Source organism: Tyto alba, unplaced genomic scaffold (genome assembly GCF_018691265.1).
Source record: "Tyto alba isolate M040663 unplaced genomic scaffold, T.alba_DEE_v4.0 Super-Scaffold_23, whole genome shotgun sequence".
NCBI classification, from domain to species: Eukaryota; Metazoa; Chordata; class Aves; order Strigiformes; family Tytonidae; genus Tyto; species Tyto alba.
This window is the reverse complement of record NW_024881297.1, coordinates 846,559-865,270: the sequence shown is the minus strand read 5'-3', so window position 1 is coordinate 865,270 and position 18,712 is coordinate 846,559. Positions and strand designations below refer to the sequence as shown.

Genomic DNA, 18,712 nt, shown 5'->3' with positions numbered 1-18,712 from the left:
TGCAGGGACCTATTTTCCTAACATCTCTATTACCAAGTCAGGAATTCCTGGGGAATAAAATAAATAGTTTCATTGGTACAACTGGGAATATATTATAAAGGCAATGAGGCCACACCACAGCTCACTGCATGCACGAGGTTCCCAAGCTGTTTGAGCACAGCTTCCACCCTGGGGCTGGATCCTGGCAAGAGGCAGGGGGTCTGTGACAGCACAGAGGGTAGGGGGTTCACATGCAACCCCTGGCCTGCTAAGAAGCATAACAGGAAGGCAGTGTCAGCACCAGACCCCCAATTCCTGCTGTGTGCCCAGCCCCGGCACACAGCACGCTCCTGGCAGAGCCTCCAAGCCCGCCCTGCACAAGTACACGCAGCACTTGCATTGCTCCTAGCTGCATTTGAGCTTGCAATCATCAGCCTTTGAAAGTCTGGGTAAGCTCTCCCAGCAGAGCAAGCTCAGATCACACCAGGAACTCCAGTTCCCATAGTCACCTCAGCTTTCCTCACCCTTTTTATACAAGCTGTGATGATTTCCTCAACGCAGCTTACTTCGCAGTGAGGTGCTCCTTGGCAGGAGAAGACATGTTCTAGGCCAGCTGTAGAACTTAATTTCTGAAGGCTACCATTTCATCACCTTGAGTAAAAGCAGCAACCTTGCCTATGTGAGAGATGTCTAGAAGGGAAAAGCTGCAGAGGTGACAGGACCTGAATAAGCAGATAACTCCATGGCACTCAGAATAAGAAACAGCCAAACAATTTGCTTTTATTTTTTGCGCCTCTACCTGTAATCAGGCAGGAACAGCTACTGAGGCAACTGAAATAAAGCCTACCTGAGTTGGGGGAAATCCAGGCCTTAAATTCTTGGCAAAATGAATGAACACAAACCTGTAATTTTAAAAATGCTGTGGCTACACACCCACCTGACTTGAGGGCTATAGGCAGGCCTGACAATGACTAAGAGGTTTGGTATCATGAACTAATACTAGTTGTGGCTTTGGCTAAAGCTCAGAAGTGACTTTTACCCTTCTCCCTGCCTCTGTCTTCTCTCCTCCTTTGCCAGGGCTAATACTTGCTACCAGGCTTTCCACCAAGACACTAACAATTTCTAAGCAGCCGAGCTCAAACAGAGCCCACTGTGTGTCCTCCAGTCCCCAGTATATTTCTGCGGTCTCCAAGCAAACACATGCATAATTTTGGACATCTGAAAACTGCCTGCCAGCTGCCACTTAAAAAAAAAAAAAAAAAAAGCCATGTAAGAGCACGTCTCAAAGACGGACAGATGAGTAGTGTCTTCAGTGGTGGTACTTCACGAAGAGACCACTGCTCTCCTCTGCAACAGCACTCAGCCCCTTGCCCATTGACTACAGTATTTGGAGAGAAGCCAATAAAGCAAACTGCCTCAGTCTCTACAAGAAAGACACAGCTCAGAGCCTCTGTGTGTGTGTATGTGTGCAGGGGTGGTGTCCACCCAGCCAGGCTGCCAAGTTCTGACAAGAGTCAAGTGATCATGTAGTCGTTCGTAGTTCAAGGGCAGCTTTGAGACTAGCACTTCCCCAACGCCCCTGGAAGTCCAGAGAACACCACACTGCCTTTGCTGTGAGGTTAAGCTCAACGCTGTAAATTAAATTTGTCTGTACACAAATGCAAGCCAACAGAACAACTTTTTACTGAAATCAATGTGAACTCCGCAACAACTCCCCATTTCATACCGAGCACTGTACTGCAAGAAAATCTAAAGCCTGCAGTGAAGGCAAATGTCAGGCTTAATATAAAAAGCTAAGTCACCTGTGATAACCCACTAGGAAAAGAAGGCCGGAGATCGAGTGTGCAGTACAAGCTTTATAAAATGTCATGCAGACCAGACACCCAGCCTGCAGAAAGCCTTTCCTCAGCAACACAGTGCTGGCAAATGGCAATTTCCCAACATCAAGGATTTAAAACAGATTTATTAGTTTAATCCTAATAATGCAAATAAAGCCAGATGCAAAACTGGCATAAGTCGCTACATGTGGAAAAACCTGCCTATAACCCCCCTTCAGGAAGTTCTCGTAATAAAGCCTGTACAGTTACCCTTTTCTTCCTTCCCCATCTGGAAGCTGAGCCAGCTTGGTGCTACCAGGCTGGGTGCGCAGGGGGGGGCATGGCTGGCACAGGTGCCACTGCAGTAGCTCATTTCTCTCCCAGTAAAGACACTTCTGCACTCAGATCTAGCTGGATGTCCCATCACTTGAGACCAAACTCAACGTTCGCATGCAGGGATATACCTTCAGGGTTGATGTTTCTTCTCTCAAAATTCAATCCCTAACAGGGAGGCTCCAAGCCCCCCTGCTAACAGCAAGCACTTCGGAAGCTCAAGTGATACACCCAAGTCACACTCCATTTCTCCTTTCCCCGTCCCACTCTTTGGGGTCAGACGACCAACAGTTAGGATCCCACTCAAAGGCAAATGCAAGGACACCGATTACTGTCGGCTAAAGGATTCAGAGAGGGGCTGCCACGAAGAAAGAGACAGCGAAGCCCCTCACTGCCCAAGCGGTAAGTCCTCGCCGCTGCAGTGCCCGAGGAGGCTCGGTTGCTCTGGGCGTGAAACGCAGCACCGTGGCATTGCCACATCAGAACTGGGAGACACCAACTATCATTAATGTTGCGCTTGCTCCAGGTAGTTGCATATTTTACAGCCTGCAATCTGCTTGCCCGTATTTCATGCTCAGCAGCGCTAGAAACTTGCTGAGGGTATTCACTAAGCAGCATATCTAGATTTCAGGGGAGGAAGCTCATTCTTTAAGAGGGGAAACTAATCCCACATTCAGTTTCCCACAAACACCAGTAACGCATCAGCATTACTGCTGCAAAAATATGATGAAAAGAAAAGGCACCACATTAAATTCCAGGGGTGGGAATGAGAAACCTCTCCAAGGCTGTCCAACATGAAATGAAAAATAAATAAATAAAAATTCAAGGTCCCACAATTCCCCTCATGCAAGCAAGTTCAGATGCTACCAGACCCTGAATCTTCAGCCAACTGGTGTGTTTTCATAAACTTAGATTTTCCGAGTGAACAATTTTAATTTTTGCTCTAGAAAAAGCAACCTACATACCCCAAAACAAAAAACCCCAATGGGAACAGTGTATAAATGCACAACATAAGGAAATAAGCAAGGGAAAAATATTTTTCTTTTGGCTGTTGCTGAGTTTTATTAACACTAAGTATTATTTTTAATAACTACATGTACAAAACAAAAACTCTTAAAGGAAAATACTAACAGTATTTCTATAAACAAATTTACATCAGTGGCTAAATTCCAGACACTAATTAAATGCATCCTGTAACCATAAAAATCCTGGTTTTACTTACAAATAATTCTGAAACCTTGATGCAAAACTTACTATCAACTTTCAAGGGCCCAATGCTACAGCCCATCAGGAAAACAAAAACAAACAGAAAGGGGAATAAAAAAAAAAAAATCCCCCAAAACCTCAGGAAGCATACTGCACGCTAACCTGACAAAAATCACAAAGGTTTTCCAGTACTAAGAGCCCTATGGTCAGCAAGTCTGTTCTCAGAAAACAGGGTACACTGGCAGGAAAGGAAACGGCCCCGTCTTCTGGGGGCTTATTCTTGAATTTCCCCTCGTGTCAGCAAGGGAAATCAGCCCCTGCTGCACACTCCAAGAATACATCCAGTATCACCCATGCAGTAAGCGGATGAAAGATGTTGCAGTCACATATTTAACAGCACAGAAGAGCAAATTGATTTATAAACTCAAAAGGGGAAGCAGCCATGTATTAACACCACCATATACACTTAATCAAATTAATTCATTTAATGATGAATAACTGTCTAATACACACAGCTACGCTCTGCATGGTTTCCCATGACTAGTCTGAGATCCTGCTGATGAAACATAATGCACGTCCATAACTCAGCAGCAGGTTCACCAAAGCCTGTAATTCTATGGTCTGTAGCAGTGATTTGCCGTTTTCCAGGTGCTTAAGAGGAAGAAGGACCCATGGCCTTTGGCCAGCACTCCGAGCAACGTAAATCAGCAGGCACAGCTCTCATCTGCTAACTCTCTGCGCTCTGGACATCAGAGAGAAGTCCCCTTAGAATCTGTGACAAAAATATAACACACAGCTTTATACCTTTTGACCAACATGACCTGATCAGAGTACGGAGACTTGTATCTCTCAAACAAAGGAACCTTGCTTTCTAGTAATTGGATTTTTTCCCCCCACACCTATTACTATCAGTAAGACCGTTTTGTGTTTGGTCATGCCATCCCCCCCCTCACAGGCAAATGTTCCAGAAACAGCCTTCCTATAGCTATTTCTTCCAAAGCTCTCCGTCTCAACAGTCCCTAGCAGAGCCGCACGTTCAGTGATCTCATGGCACATGTCAAAGCACCAAAACATTTCAACCTGTCCACTAGAAAGACCGACATTTGTAGCAAGAGACGCAGTAAGCAATCATTTGCACACATCGTAGGAGGAACACTTGGCCTGGAAATGAGAGGGGGGATGCTTTCACAGCAGGTAAAGGGATTAAGCTCCACAAGAACGGCAAACAAGTTATCCAAGGCTTCTGAAAGCAGCAGCTGCCAACGTAGCTGGGTGCACGCAGCCCCCGACATCCTCGCTGAGCACACCAACTGTGGACCTAGCTTATTTTATCACAGCTATGGGGGTAGCTGCAAACATCATTTTTCTTCCTAGGAAACGGAACATTTACCGGCAACGGTCTGCTGGCCATAAACACTTCATCGTGCTTCCCAGCACCATGGCTCTGTCAGGAAAAGGCCTGCAGTAAAAACGTGGCTTGGTTATCAGTCTCCTTCACAAGAAGACCCTGTGGGTTACAGCCAACACTTATTTAAAGGATTGCATGCTTTATGGGAACACGGGGTCTTGAACCAGAGAACAGTGAACTTGCATGGGAGCACTGACCCCCGCTACAGGCAACGCAGCGGTTCTCACTGCTTCAGCAGTGAGCCTGCCCCACCGGCACGGCCCCGCTGAGCTCCAGCAGCCCCGGGGTAAGGCAGGCAGCACTCTGTGCTGGCCCCTTCCCTATGGGTGACAGCTACAGGCTGAGCTACAAACCTGCAAAGTGCCCTGTCTCAGGGAAAAACACCCTGCCAGCCCCTGCGGGTTCTTGCAGGAGTTTCTGCTTGGCAGGTTTCCATATCTGATGCAACAGCCCAACCTCCACGAATAAACCTGACACAGGAGTTTCACCCTCCCGTCTGAAGGCTGTGCCTCCTCCATCCAGTAGCTGAGGCGATGAACCACAAGATGATCCTGGGCTCTAACACCACCAAAATACCCCAGCAGAAGGCAACCACTCCAGCTGCTCAGATGCAAGCACTCCTCTATTGGGTGACCACCTCTGGAGGCATAAGGTGCAAAGACACACCAGGTAATACAGATTAACTACAAGTCTCCTTGTAGCTTCCTGTAATTATTCTCAAAGCAACAAAGATTCTCACAGCTAAATGGTGCACATGAACTTTTGCAAACAGTGAGGCACCGAGAGCTTGCAGAAGGGTAGCTATCATCCAACATGCTCCTCAGATGTGAGGATACACTTTGTGATTACAACCAACATGAGGGGAAAATGCCACACTTCAGTGGGGCGCTGCCACAGGGCGGGCTGGATGAGCAGAGAGCAAACAAACCACAATTAGTGGGAAGCAGGCACTGACCTTGCCCTACGCTCCGTCAAAGGCTTCCCATCCGCATACCAAGGCTCCCAACGCCTTTGGGGGCTGGACCTTTGGCTTCTGGTATCTCGGTCCTGCTCTGCCTGCAGTGTCGCGACAGTTTAATTAAAAGCAGGAGGCTGAAAAGCTGGAAACAGGCAGGGGAGTGCTGCTGTGTTCACATCTGGCTCTCGAGTCTGGCGCTGAGGGCAAGGCTTCCATTTCTTCAGCTGCAGAAAAGGCACCCAACACCAAGCTCCTGAGCCAGGTGACAGGTAATGGTACCGAGCTGCCTTGGAGCTGGGAGATCAAGCGACCTGGCACTTGCCCAGACAGTCCAAGTACCTGAAATAAGGTAATTTTCTTCCCAAAGGACAGAGATATTTGCAAAGGCTGCTTGGGAAAAGCCGGTAGCCACAAATGTCTCCCCATGTTGCCTCCCACTTCTTGTCTGATGCAGGAGGAGTACTCATATTTAATACCTTTCTGCTTACTTCAGAATATCCTGCCTCAAGCCCAGGGCTGCTTTGCAGAAGCGCCAGTCTTTAGGAACTAAGTGTGACACTTCTAAACATTACCCTGAGCTAATCCAATGTTATTTTTCCTGCAGCAGGCCACTACTCACAAGACCACTGGCAGAGATTTGCGAACCACTGGCATTCACCCACGTGCTCACTGGAATCGTGTTCTTCCAAATTCATAAATTATTCCATACACAGGCTGCTGCAACATCCATTAGCTGTCAATGGAGCCCTGCTAAAAGGTGAAACTGGAGCCAGTATCCACCCCCACAGAAAAATTAATGTTGGCCACCACATCATTGCTTTGACTGTCCACCCTAGTCACGCTTGTGCTTTAAAAGAAAGCAAAAGTAGTCAGATCCAGATTTACTTTTCATTTCTTCCCTCCTGTGAGGACTTGTGCTGTAGCAATCCATGCCACTGCTTGTAACAGACTACTGTTAAATTAAACCCACATATCCAATGTCTTTCTTTGATACACCCCAAAAGCGAACAAAAATTCTTTAGTGTACTACCCATGTGAACAGTCCAGCTGCTCAGACTTCTCCCAGACAGTCAAGCTAAACACATACCTGGTAGAATTCAAAGTCTTGCAACCTCATGAGAACAGACAATACATATTGCACTCCACTTGGTTGAAACACATAGCTCAAGGACAACTTTTGGAAGGGAAGAATGGAACATTTTGCAAGGCTGTTTCTTTGAATAACAATAATAAACAAGAGGATTTGCCATTAGCTTGCACCTCCTGCAGTTACTTTATGCTGTAGCTTTGTATATTCCCATTACTCAGGTTTCTCACCCTCTTTTCCCCCTAAGAGGTGTCACTCCAGAGGAGTGTGACCCAGCCACCTCTCATCCCACCACCTTGGCAGGAGAGTGCAGAGGCAGCTCACGACAGGCTGCTCTCCCACAAAATTTGCCAAAGCAGAGCGCCAGGCCAGCACAAGGCCCTGTTACCTCACGGCCCACACAGGTCTCGGGCTGCCCATACTAAAGCCCATTTTCTAGGCTTGATCTCGATTCCTCATTTTTTTTCCTGGAGGCACCAGAATAGGCAGCAGGGCATGTCAGGTATCCCTCTGTAAGCAAAGCACTGAAGTGTTCAGCTTGGCCAACTAATGATGCCAGCACATACCAACACCTGAGCACGAGTCGACCATGGAGCAGGAACGACTGTGACAGGCGAGGAGGGCTGCTGCCAAGCGAGCAGGCTCTACCACACTGTGCTTCATCTCTCTGCAGCAGCAAGGCTTTAAAGGCCTAACAGAGCAGGTAAATCCTGTCACAACTTTATGGAGCCAAACCTAAGGTTTCGGGAAGACAAACATACCCAACGGCAAATTCAGTCTGCTCCGAGCAAGCGCTTCCAGCAGAGGACTAGGCAAGGTTAGTTCACATGAAGGAGCTCCCTGCTCTGACATGCTCTACAACTCCAAGTGCTGCAGAACTGCCTATCCCAAAACCAGGGCACAATCCCCATGCACGGTGCATGTTTTTTTACCCATGGCTTGAGTTGTTTAATGAGAGATACCAAAGCAAGTGATCCACTGCTGCATAGCCCTTATTAAACTCTGCAAAGGCTGGAGATGCAGCAGTCTTCACCTCCGCATTGCTCAGAGCAGTAAGGGATGTGTGAAGCCACGAGCAGCACCGCATGGGTTGCTTATACTCCAGAGTAGCTGGGGTCTGCTGACAGGTAAGTAACTGCTCTGGGAACTTGGTAAGCCTTCAAAGAGGCAGGCTAATGCCCAGCTCTTCCTCTCCACTGCCCAGGAGAAAGAGCTGGGTCGGTACATGCAGCGTTAAGGCTCCCACTCTGCACACCACAGCACCCACACAGCACCAGAGCCCGGTCCTGCGGCAGCCCAGCTCATGTTGGCTCTGGGAGAGTCAGTGCAGGCAGGAGAGCCACCCTTCCTTGGGTGCATGTTGTTTTTTACTCTCATCTCCTTGGGCCACTCTGTAGCACCGAAGGGTGCAAATTGGAGCGTAAACCTCAAGAGCAGGCTTGCACACTCTTCCTACTTGTATAGAAGCCAGGAAGATGGCGCCCATCCAGCCATCTCCATCTTCCTTCCTACCATTCAGCACCAGTGAACCCAAAACGCTGGGCCATGACCCTCCTCTGCAAGGCACTGCACCAAACCAGAAATACCAGGTCCCCTGCCCTGAACAGCTTTCAACTGCCAAGATATTTTAGCACACACAGTCCACAAAAAGCCCCATTTACCACAGTTAGTGTGGATGGAGACAGCACCTGCACGCTCCTCTTGGGACTCCTTACTGTGTATTTTACATAGAGACCAACCACCTACTTCATGCCAGAAACATCAACCATTTTTTAGCCTGTGTGAACTTTATACTTCCCTTCATTGCATGTAAGCTGTACCACAGCTAGCCTGCCTGGATTTATACTGCTAGCTTTCTGGCTCATCCCACTGGAAGAAATCATCAGGTTGCTTGGTTAGGGTATTAAAAAATACTGCTTTCCTCAGGTTATATCAAAAACAAGTAATGCACATCCCGTGGAAGAAAAATGCTTTTCTTATCTCCATTCCTGAGAAGGCCAAACCAGGGGGAATCATAGCCGTGCTCAGTAACAGACAATAGTCACACGTCAGACTGCAATTTCAAATAAAGTCTTTGTTTGAACAACAAAACCAAAACACCTCTGGCTTTGATGTTTAAGTGGTTCTAGCCTACAACAGAGAAATTCACCATGTCTTAGGAATGCTCTGCATGAAAATTGCCCTCAACTGCATTTACGTAAGCCCAGAGAAACAAGGCCAGTGGAGTTACTCACACCGCCCACTTTTAAACTCTTCTTTATTCAAATTACTTGTTAAATCTCCTTGAAAACATAACTTGCACATCACTCTAACTGAATAGCTATTTTCTTGAAAATGCTTTTAATTAAAAGCATTAGTCTGGTAATGCTTCTGTGTCACAAGATACGGTGCAACAGGGCTAGGTTTGTAAAGGTGACTATGGCCATGCTATTAATTCATTGATCACAGCTTTGCACTTTACAAAGCAAGAAAGGGAATTATCATCTGCTTTAATCACAGAGCAAAGGCATGCCAAAATTAAGGTATTTGCCCAAGACCACCCATCAAATCAAGAGCTGAAACATTTGCAGCACGCCAGCCACACAAGCCCTAATCCCAAGCGGCTCTTGTAATTAGTGAGCTAGTAATGAACAATTGCTTAACTCCAAATGCTGAATAGCAAAAGTGTTTTCCAGTAGGATGAATATTCAGCTACCTGGAAACACAACCCAAGATGCCCTGACACTAGTACTTTCCGGCAGATATATATCAGAAACCAAACTAAATAATTCTAATCGTTCAGCGACCATCGACTGCCCATCGCAGAAGTTGTTTATTTTCAACTCTCAGCCCAGCTCCTTTGTAATCCAGAGCATCAGGAAAGGTTTACCACTGCCTCACTGAAGAGCTGCACCAAGGCAGAGACTTGGATGCATGTTCTCCCCAGCATGAAGCAACTCCCAGATCTGGTGCCACTTTCCACCTCCACTGGAACCAGGGGCTTGTGTTGCAATGACTAAGCCCTCCCCTTGCCCACAAGACTGAGCCAGGCCTAAGAGACGGGTAAGAGAGCCCCGCAAGAGCTCGCTCAAAGCCAGGAGGGAGGGCTGCCTCCCGACTCTGCCCAAGGACTCATTTCATGACTTCCAAAATGAGTCTGATATCTTCCAGGGGTGGAGGCAGCACCCTCTGACCCTGCTCATGGTGGGTTCCCATGGGGACCCCTCACACATCAGCCTTGCCAGCGACTGGGGGTAGCACCCTCAGGCCCCCAACAGCCTGCTCCCCAAAGACACTTAGCACCTCTCACCCCCACGGGTGCTCAGAGGACTGACTGGCACCAAGTACCTTCTCCAAAGCAGGCTGAAGGCTCAGAAATCTTGATGACTAACCAACATCTGAAGACAGATTTGAGGGGGCAGGGGGAGAGAAAACCATAAATTAGGTCAAATGCTCCTGGAAAACGCTAATTTTACTTTATATATAGCAGATTGCATTCGGATGTCATTTAATCTCAGCTTGCCGTTGTCAGATATTAGCTGAAACTCCCTGCTTTGCTTTGGCTGCCACTTTGAAGCGCCACGTATTCAATATTAATGAGACAGATGAAACAGAATGAGACTAGGTTGGTATTTTCTGTGATAAAAGATACTTTGTGGCAGAAAAGAATTCATTTAAAAGCAGGAAGGATTTTTCTTGGCTTGCAAATTACATACAACATACAGGAAATGAACGAACCCATTCTCAACCATCAGATTCTGTAAGGTAATGAATTGTTGATTCATCATTTCTTCTGTTAAAAACAACAGCAGCAAGTTGAGTTACCTGGCCACAACTAGGGAAAGTTTTACAGACAAAACTGTTGAGACAGGCTTTGAAAAATGACTCCCCCGTCCCCCCCATCATCTACATGCAGGCAAAAAATTTCAGAGCACCAAACTCTGACTGACCAAGGGAGAGCAGGCACCACAAGACCTACCACAGCTCAACACGGACACGAAACAGATTTGGGGGAGGAAAAAGCAGCAGCCAACAGATGCGGTAGTGGTGTCATTTACCACTAGAGCAAGTCACCAGGAGATCCAGCAAAATCCTTGCTCCTCTTGGGGTCTCAACATGAAGATTTGAGGACTGTGCATATATTCCGTCTCAGATGGATGCGTTAAGCCTTATAATCACTGCTAGTATTTACAGCTAGCAATGTACCTGCTCACAGTATGACAACCTAATCTTTTCACCGTAAAAGCTGAGAATAAATGAGAACTCTTTCCAGTTACTTAATTCAGCAATTTCTGAAAATAACAGTCTTAATATTTCAAGCTAGGAACAAAACAAAAACAGACTGTTGAAATATCTTGGGCCATGCTGTTCCTAAATTCATTCTGCAGATATCCAAGAAACTTAAATTCAACCAATTACAACAGGAGGCAAAAGAGAAAAAAATCTTTAATTGTATGAAGCAAGAAAAGTAAAGTCCAACTACATTTATACACAACCTTTTTATTGGCAACCCTGTACATTTCCTACACACACCTGAAGGATGCGGGGTAATCCACATTACTGCAGAGAGATGCCAAGAACCAGTGTCAGTGATAACCAGATATTTTCACCTGTCCAGGTTGCACATTTCTTATTTCCAAGCTAGGCTGTTGCCTGCCAAATTTTGTCCTGGAAAAATAAAGCTAGGACCGACACCCTGCTATCCTTCATTCATCCAAAAGCCGCCAAAAGCTCCTAGGCTGACTCACATTGGAGGAGACGGGTTTTCAAGGGGCTGAAAAGGAGATGATTTGTGTGCTTCAAAATGCAAAGACTTGGCTGTGGCTACAAGTGGGAACCTCTATCTGAAAGAATAAAACCAGACTTGCAATTCGATCCCTACTGCAGTCTGTGCTCCTGCACTTCACTGCAAACCAGTCCCTGTGCTGCCCTGCAGAAGAGGGAAATACAAGCTCGCGCTGTCACCGAGCAAGCCGTCTACCAAACTTGCTCCTCTCCCACCTCAGTTCTCCTTACAGACAAAACCAGAGGCTGCCACCACCAGGCTCCCAGAAACCTAATTCAAGACATGTTAATGTGCTTAAGCAAAGCATTTCATACACTCGGTGCATTCACTGCATGTCTGGCAAATAGATTCTGTTGAGTCTCTTGCTTACACAGGACATCATACTTTGCTTTGGACCCAGCTAACGCCCCGGTGAAACACTCAGACTTCGCAGAACACCTTCAGATCCACAGACAGCCCCAAACAGTCCTGTAAATCATTTACAAAAGTCCCTCTCGGCATTCAAAACGCTTTCTCTCCTTCCACTCTCAACATGTGCGAGAGGTTAATATAATTTCTGAATGAAATACATGAGATGCATGCACATTTCCAGAAACAATTCACATTGGAACTACTGCTGTGCTGAGGAATCAGTTCTCAGGAGCCGCTGGCAAAGTGGGCAACATCTGTGGCAAAACAAAAATGTTTCTAAAACAAGTCTTTTTCTATTAGCTTGTGCCAAGTATTCATGACCAGATCTGGTAAAGAAATAACCCACAATTACCATACTTCAATAACGTATTACCATCAGCTAGATGCCATTTGCAAATAAATCTAGGATGCAGAAATGGTAACAGAAAATCCAATTAGATAATAGAATGATCTGAAGGAGCTATAAGCTGAGTTGGAAAACAAACAAACCAACCCACCCCAAACCCAGTAGTAGTCTTCTCTTCACCATCACCTTACGTGGGATGTTATGAATGAAAACAAAAAGCCTGAGCCTGCAAGAAAAAGATTCAGATCCTCCGTATTTTCAGCAACTTCAAAAGCTTTAATTGCAAATTCAGATCCTAAGGCTACTTAGCCACAGTCTGTATTTTTAAATAAGGAGACCCAAAGATAGCTCAAGACTTATAAATTGCAGAGCTCAGCAAAAGAATTGTATTACTAGTGAAATGGTGATAATAGCCTTGGGACTACATTTCATGCCAACAGTGGGTGTCACTTCTATTGGATGAGCAAAGAGTGCAGCCACAGGGGGGAAAGCTTGCAGAAGGGCTGGGTATTGCTAATGGAAAACCACAGGGAGCTTTTCCTCCTTCTCCCAACTCTTTCTCCACCACCTCATGCAAGTCCAAGTGGGCCTTGCCTACACCCACATTAATCACACCTGGCCAAACTGTGGATGAAAACAACTCTGGTGACTCCTGCAAGTCCTGGCCCACATACATCTAAACCAGGCACCACAGCATAGAGGAGGGGGAAAGGCATCCACATGTAACAAAGCAGCCAAGAAAGAGCATCTCCTATTCCCATCTCACTGACTACATCACGTAGCAGCAGGCAAACTTGCACTTACAGGGAGAAAGAACAACATTTGGGGTAAATTTTTGTTACTGCTGCTGCTAGCTAAGACAGCAAGACTCTGAATTTGGTTTTCTGTCTCTGACCGGGAGCAGCCTCCACCAGCATTAATGCTGAGCACTAACAGCACAGTGGCGTTCGTCTGAACCGTTGTTACACATCACTTACTACAGTAGGATGGAGAGCTGTTCACAGATTTGGAAGTGAAGGCAGCTAGACAGTGTACCTAAAAAAAAAAAAGCTTTAAGTACTATTGTGGGGCTTTTTTTTTTGTTGTTCCTTTTTAAATCATCTGGTTGCACCCAACTCTTCTAAGCTGAAACTGCTTCTTTTTCTGCACGAGTCACTGTACCTTATAGAACTGAAGCCTAGAGCCAAAGCAAGCCAACAAATAAATAGGCTGGACAAGGCAGAAGCATTCGCCAAGCCAAGAGAAGACTCTGTCCCCTTGGCACCTCTCCTGCAAAGCAAGCCACAAGCTACCAAGCAGCCTCATGCCCACGCTCTCGGCATAACTTCTCAAGGAAGAGGCATACCGCAGGCACTAAAGTGGCGACAACCCTCAAATTGCTCCAGAGCAGGCAGCCAGACAGCAAAGCCATCTCTCTTGGGGGCTGCAGGGGTGGGAAGGGGACATATGAGACATGCCTCAGCTCTGAGTAAATATTTTACTTTCATATTCATGCTGCTTGCTTAATCAATCCCCATCGCCATTTCAGAGGCCCTACACGGGACACTAAAATTGATTCCCTGTGATCTCATCTACACAAAATAAGGATTTTCCAATTATATCTATCAGATCCTGACTCTCGAGTCAGCTCACTTCATGCTGGAAAAGTGAGAGGCCCCGAGCTTGTGGTGGGCTGGACACAAAACCTGGCCCATGACTGAGGCTGTGCTGAAAACAAGGCAAGGAGGAGGCAGGTTCCCACCATTGTTAACATCAACGGGAGCAACAAGAATTGTCTGAAAGAATTTCCTACTGCAAACAAGGCACCGAGGTGAATAAAGGAAATTAAGAGTTCACAAACTAAAATACAGTCCCCTGTGTGCACCACCCAGGTCTGCTTCCCTGGCATGGGCAGCTGAGCCTGGCCAGACCCAAAAAGCCACACTTTGCAGCTGAAAGCAGGCAAGGAAGCCAAAAGCCCTGCCCCTGGCCATCTCAGCAACCCCAGCAGTGCCACGCTCACGGGGACCAGAGTCTGCAGCCCTGCAACACTCCCTGGACAATACCCGACAGCAAGGACAGCTCAGCCTTGCAGCAAACTCGGAAGGGACAGGCTGCAAAGTCCCAGGGCACGTGCCAGGAGCGTGGCGATCCACTCGCTGCCCCGGGGTCCATCCCCGACCCGCCTTGCCCCCCATAACCTCTCGCAGTCTCAGCTCTCCGCCTGCAATGGCTCTTCTCCCGCCCGGTTGCGCCATCGCCAGTGAAGACGGCCAGACACTCGGCTAGCAAGAGCACAGAAATGCTCACAGGGACAAGGGTGTATCCCCTTTCCTGGTGCTCCTCTCGCCGTCTAAAACCAGAGGTCACTGTGGCCCTGCTCCACCCAGCAACACACAGGGATGGGGCTTTCCAACAGCGCTGCCCCACAGCTCTCGCTAACCCCAGCGGGTGTTGATAAATCTGCTGCTCCGAGAAAGACAGAGCACAGAGTCTTCAGCTCCTCAGCCCTGATCTACCTTCTTGTCTTTCTCTTTCACTCCCTCCCCTCCATGGAAACTGGCAGTCTCTCATTATCAAGTATTTTTAAAACAGATGGAAGAATACACCGTGCCATTTTCATCTCTCAGATAATGTTTTCCATGGTCCCCATGTAAAATTTGTATTCCAGCTTCACTTTCCATCAATTTTTGTTTGACTTGTGGACAAGTATATACATGAGTAAACATTAATTTTGCTCCTTTAACTAGACCAAGCTACCATTCTGTAAACATTTAGGATTGACAAATAATGAGAAGGGTCAGGAGGCCAGAGCCCTCTTCCATGCTCTGAACTACCAAGAAACCATCCAGGTCTGGTCAGGATGCTGGGAATTAACCCAGGATGAGGAAGGGGGTCCCCTACCTAGTACATCTCAACAGTTTCCAGCCTGTAAGTGGCTTATCTCACGCCGAGCCCAGCTGACCACATGCATCCTTCCACCCTGATGAAAGCCATGCATATGCTTAAACACACAGCAGCTGAGAGGTCCCATGGCAGCTTCTTGGCACCAACCCTGCCAAAACCTTGCTTATGCATGCCTTTACATTTACATACCGAGATCAGTCTCTATTAAGTCAAATGAAATTACAGGCAGCGCATTACACATGTGCCTTCACATCTGTGGGATCAGGGCCTTAAAACCAAAGCCGCCCATGCTACCAAAACACGCCCTGCTTGGCTACAATTAAACACAGACACTTCAGAGCAGTTTGCTGCAGTTATATTTTATGCATGCTTTTACAATTAACATAATGTCATATCCTGCCAGGACGTAAAAGGTTGTGACTCAGGAACGTTATCATAGTTTTAAGTCAAACTGACTAGTTTTTCGTTTCATTCCTTCTCTTTCCCCCTTCCTTTAATTCCCATGCTCCCTCCAACAAGATGCATACCACTCAGGGCCCTTATAAAATATGATTATTATGTTAAGAGCTTGATAGGCAAATGTTCATCAGCCTTGCCTTGCTCTACCATATAATTAACTATTTCTTCAAACTCCCTACCATCCCCCCAGCAACACAACAGCAGCATGCAAAGCGGCAGCAGAGAGGATTAGATAAGAAGGTACATCAGACAAAACGCCCCCAACATCTACTGAATACGAGCCCGCTGTCTTTTCTTCTCTTATCACCCCAAGATAAAACAACTCTCCTCTCCAAAAACCACCAATTCTGGAGGATGAAGGTTCTGCCCACCAGCTGCTTACGAGGAAGCTAAGTGGCCTCACTCTTCCCTCTCCCCTACACACATGCTTCTCACCCTGAAGGATGCTCTGAGTCCAGTCAGTCCCACTGGACCGGACTCAGTGACACACATATGATTTTAACTGGTGTGAAGCCCTCCATGGATGCTCTTTTGGGTTTGCTCGTGCACTTCAATTAACCAAAAACGGGAGAGGTTGAGTAGCGGTGTCAGTTTTGTATAATGACAGAAAAATAAAGCAAAACACATACACAAGAACAAATGGCAATCATGTCCTGCAATAAGTCACATCTCTGAGCCTATTCATGCTGCAAGGTTGCTACTCTACACAAAGCAAAGCAGCTCTGCTGGGCAATACCCTTCAGCCTGCCCTAAGCACCAGCTGGAGTAGTGATTTCAATGCATCTTCTTACACTGAAAGAAAAACTTCAATTTCCAAGCATGCTTTAGACCTTAATGATCAAGGAATACATTTCAGAAGCAGCTTTACAAACAGCTGGTATAATTTATAGGTATTCTGTTGACAAACAACAGCTCTTATTTTGCTTAGTAGCATAACTTCCCCACCTCCTGTAACATCACTAACCCCATCTTCATACATTTGCTTTGCCACATCAGAAGAACCGTATAGCCCCGCAGATCTTTAAGTGCATCGTAAATGCATCCTGGTCACATCTTGAACACAGACCCTTTTCTTATTACGAGAAGGAGCCACATTCAAGTCCTCTGCTCATGGGCAACATCTGTTTTACTCGCAAGCACTGAAAAAGTTGCCGGGAAGTCAGTTGAGTCTCTCTCCCTCCCGTGGCCAATGATGCATAAAAGCGCATTCAGTCTGGTCATGGTGGAGTTTCATTCATGTTACTGCAAGCTGGATGTGAGACTTTTTTTTTTTTTTTTTTCTCTCAGGAACAGCATCTGTTAGTTTCTGTGGGTTTGAGGATTTTTGTTTTGTTTTTCCCCTTTCTCCCTCTAAAGGGGAAAGCTTTTGTCTTTCTCAACATGGATGTAAAAAAAAAAAAAAAAAAAAAAAAAAAAGACAAAACAAACAAACAAACAAAAAACTCCTGGCCACCACACCCCCAGAAAAACGGTCACGCTGGAAGACGCAAAACACGCGTGCCCCTCGGAAGGCTTGCAGCCCGGGATTTCCACGCCTGCTGCTCGCCTCCGAGCAGCGCCCAAAGCCTCTCCCCGGGGCCCGCGGGCTCTTCCCGCCCACCCGGCTGCCCACCCAGCGCGAAGCACAGCACTCCCCACTCCCAAGCTTTCCCACCCACGGGAACCGGCGGGGCAGAACCACCCGCGGCAAGCCACCGAAGGCGGCCGCAGCCCCCGGCGGGAGCAGCCGGGAGCCGGTCCCCGCTGTCTCCCCGCACCGACGGGCTCCGGGAGGAGCTGCCCAGCCCCGCTACAACAAAGAGCCGCGCGGCCCCAAACCGGGGAGGAAAAAAAAAGTTTCGCGCGGTCCCGCGAACGGGCACAAGCGGCAGCGTCCCCCCCTCCCCGTTACACCCGGGGCGCTGCCCCCCTACACTCCGCGCCGCGGCATCCCCGGCACCGCGCCCCCCCTTTCCCACCCACCCCCCCCCCCGCTCCCCAGCCCTGCCCGCACCCACCGCCGGTCTCCCCACGGCCACGGCCATCGCGGTTGCAGGGCGCTGCGCTCTCCCCGGCCCGCCGCCTCCGCGCTGGCTGCTAGGACTGCAACATGGCCACCCGGCGGGGAGGGCCCATGCGCAATGCAAAGGGGCCGGGCGGCGAGGCGGGACCCCCCCCCCGGCCCTCCCCCGGGGGAGCGCGGCCGAGAGGCGCCGGGCCGGCCTCCCGCAGCCCCGCCGACGCGCGGGGAACCCCGAAAGTCCACTGGAGGCCGCGGCGGAGCGGGGGGGGGGTGCACCGGGACTGCGGTCAATCCCCTAGCAGTAACTGTAATGAAGCCGGCTCTCGGCGAGCCCCCGCCACCCCCGGGGGGGGCCGCGCTGCTCTGCCCCGCAGCCCCGGTGGTCTGGGGAGGGGGAGCTCGGCCTCAGCCCTGCCCGCACCCTCGTACCCATCCCCTTCACGCTCCTACGCCGGGACAGCCGAAAGCCTCCTCTGCTCCGGGGGGGCCCCGCAAAGAGATGGCCAAGCAAGCGACTGGCGAGCTTGTCCTCCTCCCAGTTTGGTTAAGGAGGAGGATGGGGGCAGAGGGATCGGATCGATAACGGGGGCCCAGACAGGAGCTCCCGCAGCTCGGGCTGTTTGCCAGCAGGAGCCCCCAACGCCCTCGTGTAACAGCACAAAGGGCAAAACCCAGCACCTCGTTCCTCTTGTTTCTCTGAGGTCTCCCCTCCTGCCTGGCACACCAATACCCCATTTTCAAACGAACTGGCTCTGCCAAACACCAGCTGGGGTGGCCAGTTGCTCTCCTGCTCCAATAAGGGATTTCCAGGGATGAAGTGAAGCACAGCCAGCTCCTATCTGCTCCAACTGGCAAAATGCTTAACATCCTTCTGACACACCTCTACCTGCAGAGGTGGGAGTCCAAGGGCTAAATCCAACACGCCTGCTCACAAGCCTGCAACAAAGGAAGGGCCTTGTTGGCTCAGGTCCTGGGGTGTTTTGCAAGGCATGAAACCCCAAAAGGCTACAAAGAACAGAGACCTGATTTGCCACACACATCAAGGCCATGTTGGA

General features: G+C 48.4%; 1 protein-coding gene across 5 annotated transcripts in view; it reads right to left on the bottom strand.

Annotated features, from left to right (window-relative positions):
• Positions 1-17,763, bottom strand: part of SEPTIN11 (septin 11) — a 65,812-nt gene extending 48,049 nt beyond the window's left edge. For all 5 annotated transcript variants that reach the window (XM_032992391.2, XM_042796904.1, XM_042796902.1 and 2 more), the window contains exon 1: positions 17,653-17,763. In XM_032992391.2, coding sequence (XP_032848282.2) covers positions 17,653-17,679 — 27 coding nt within the window. In that variant the 5' untranslated portion in view covers positions 17,680-17,763. The remainder of the gene's footprint in view (positions 1-17,652) is intronic.
• Between the last annotated feature and the right edge of the window lie 949 nt (positions 17,764-18,712).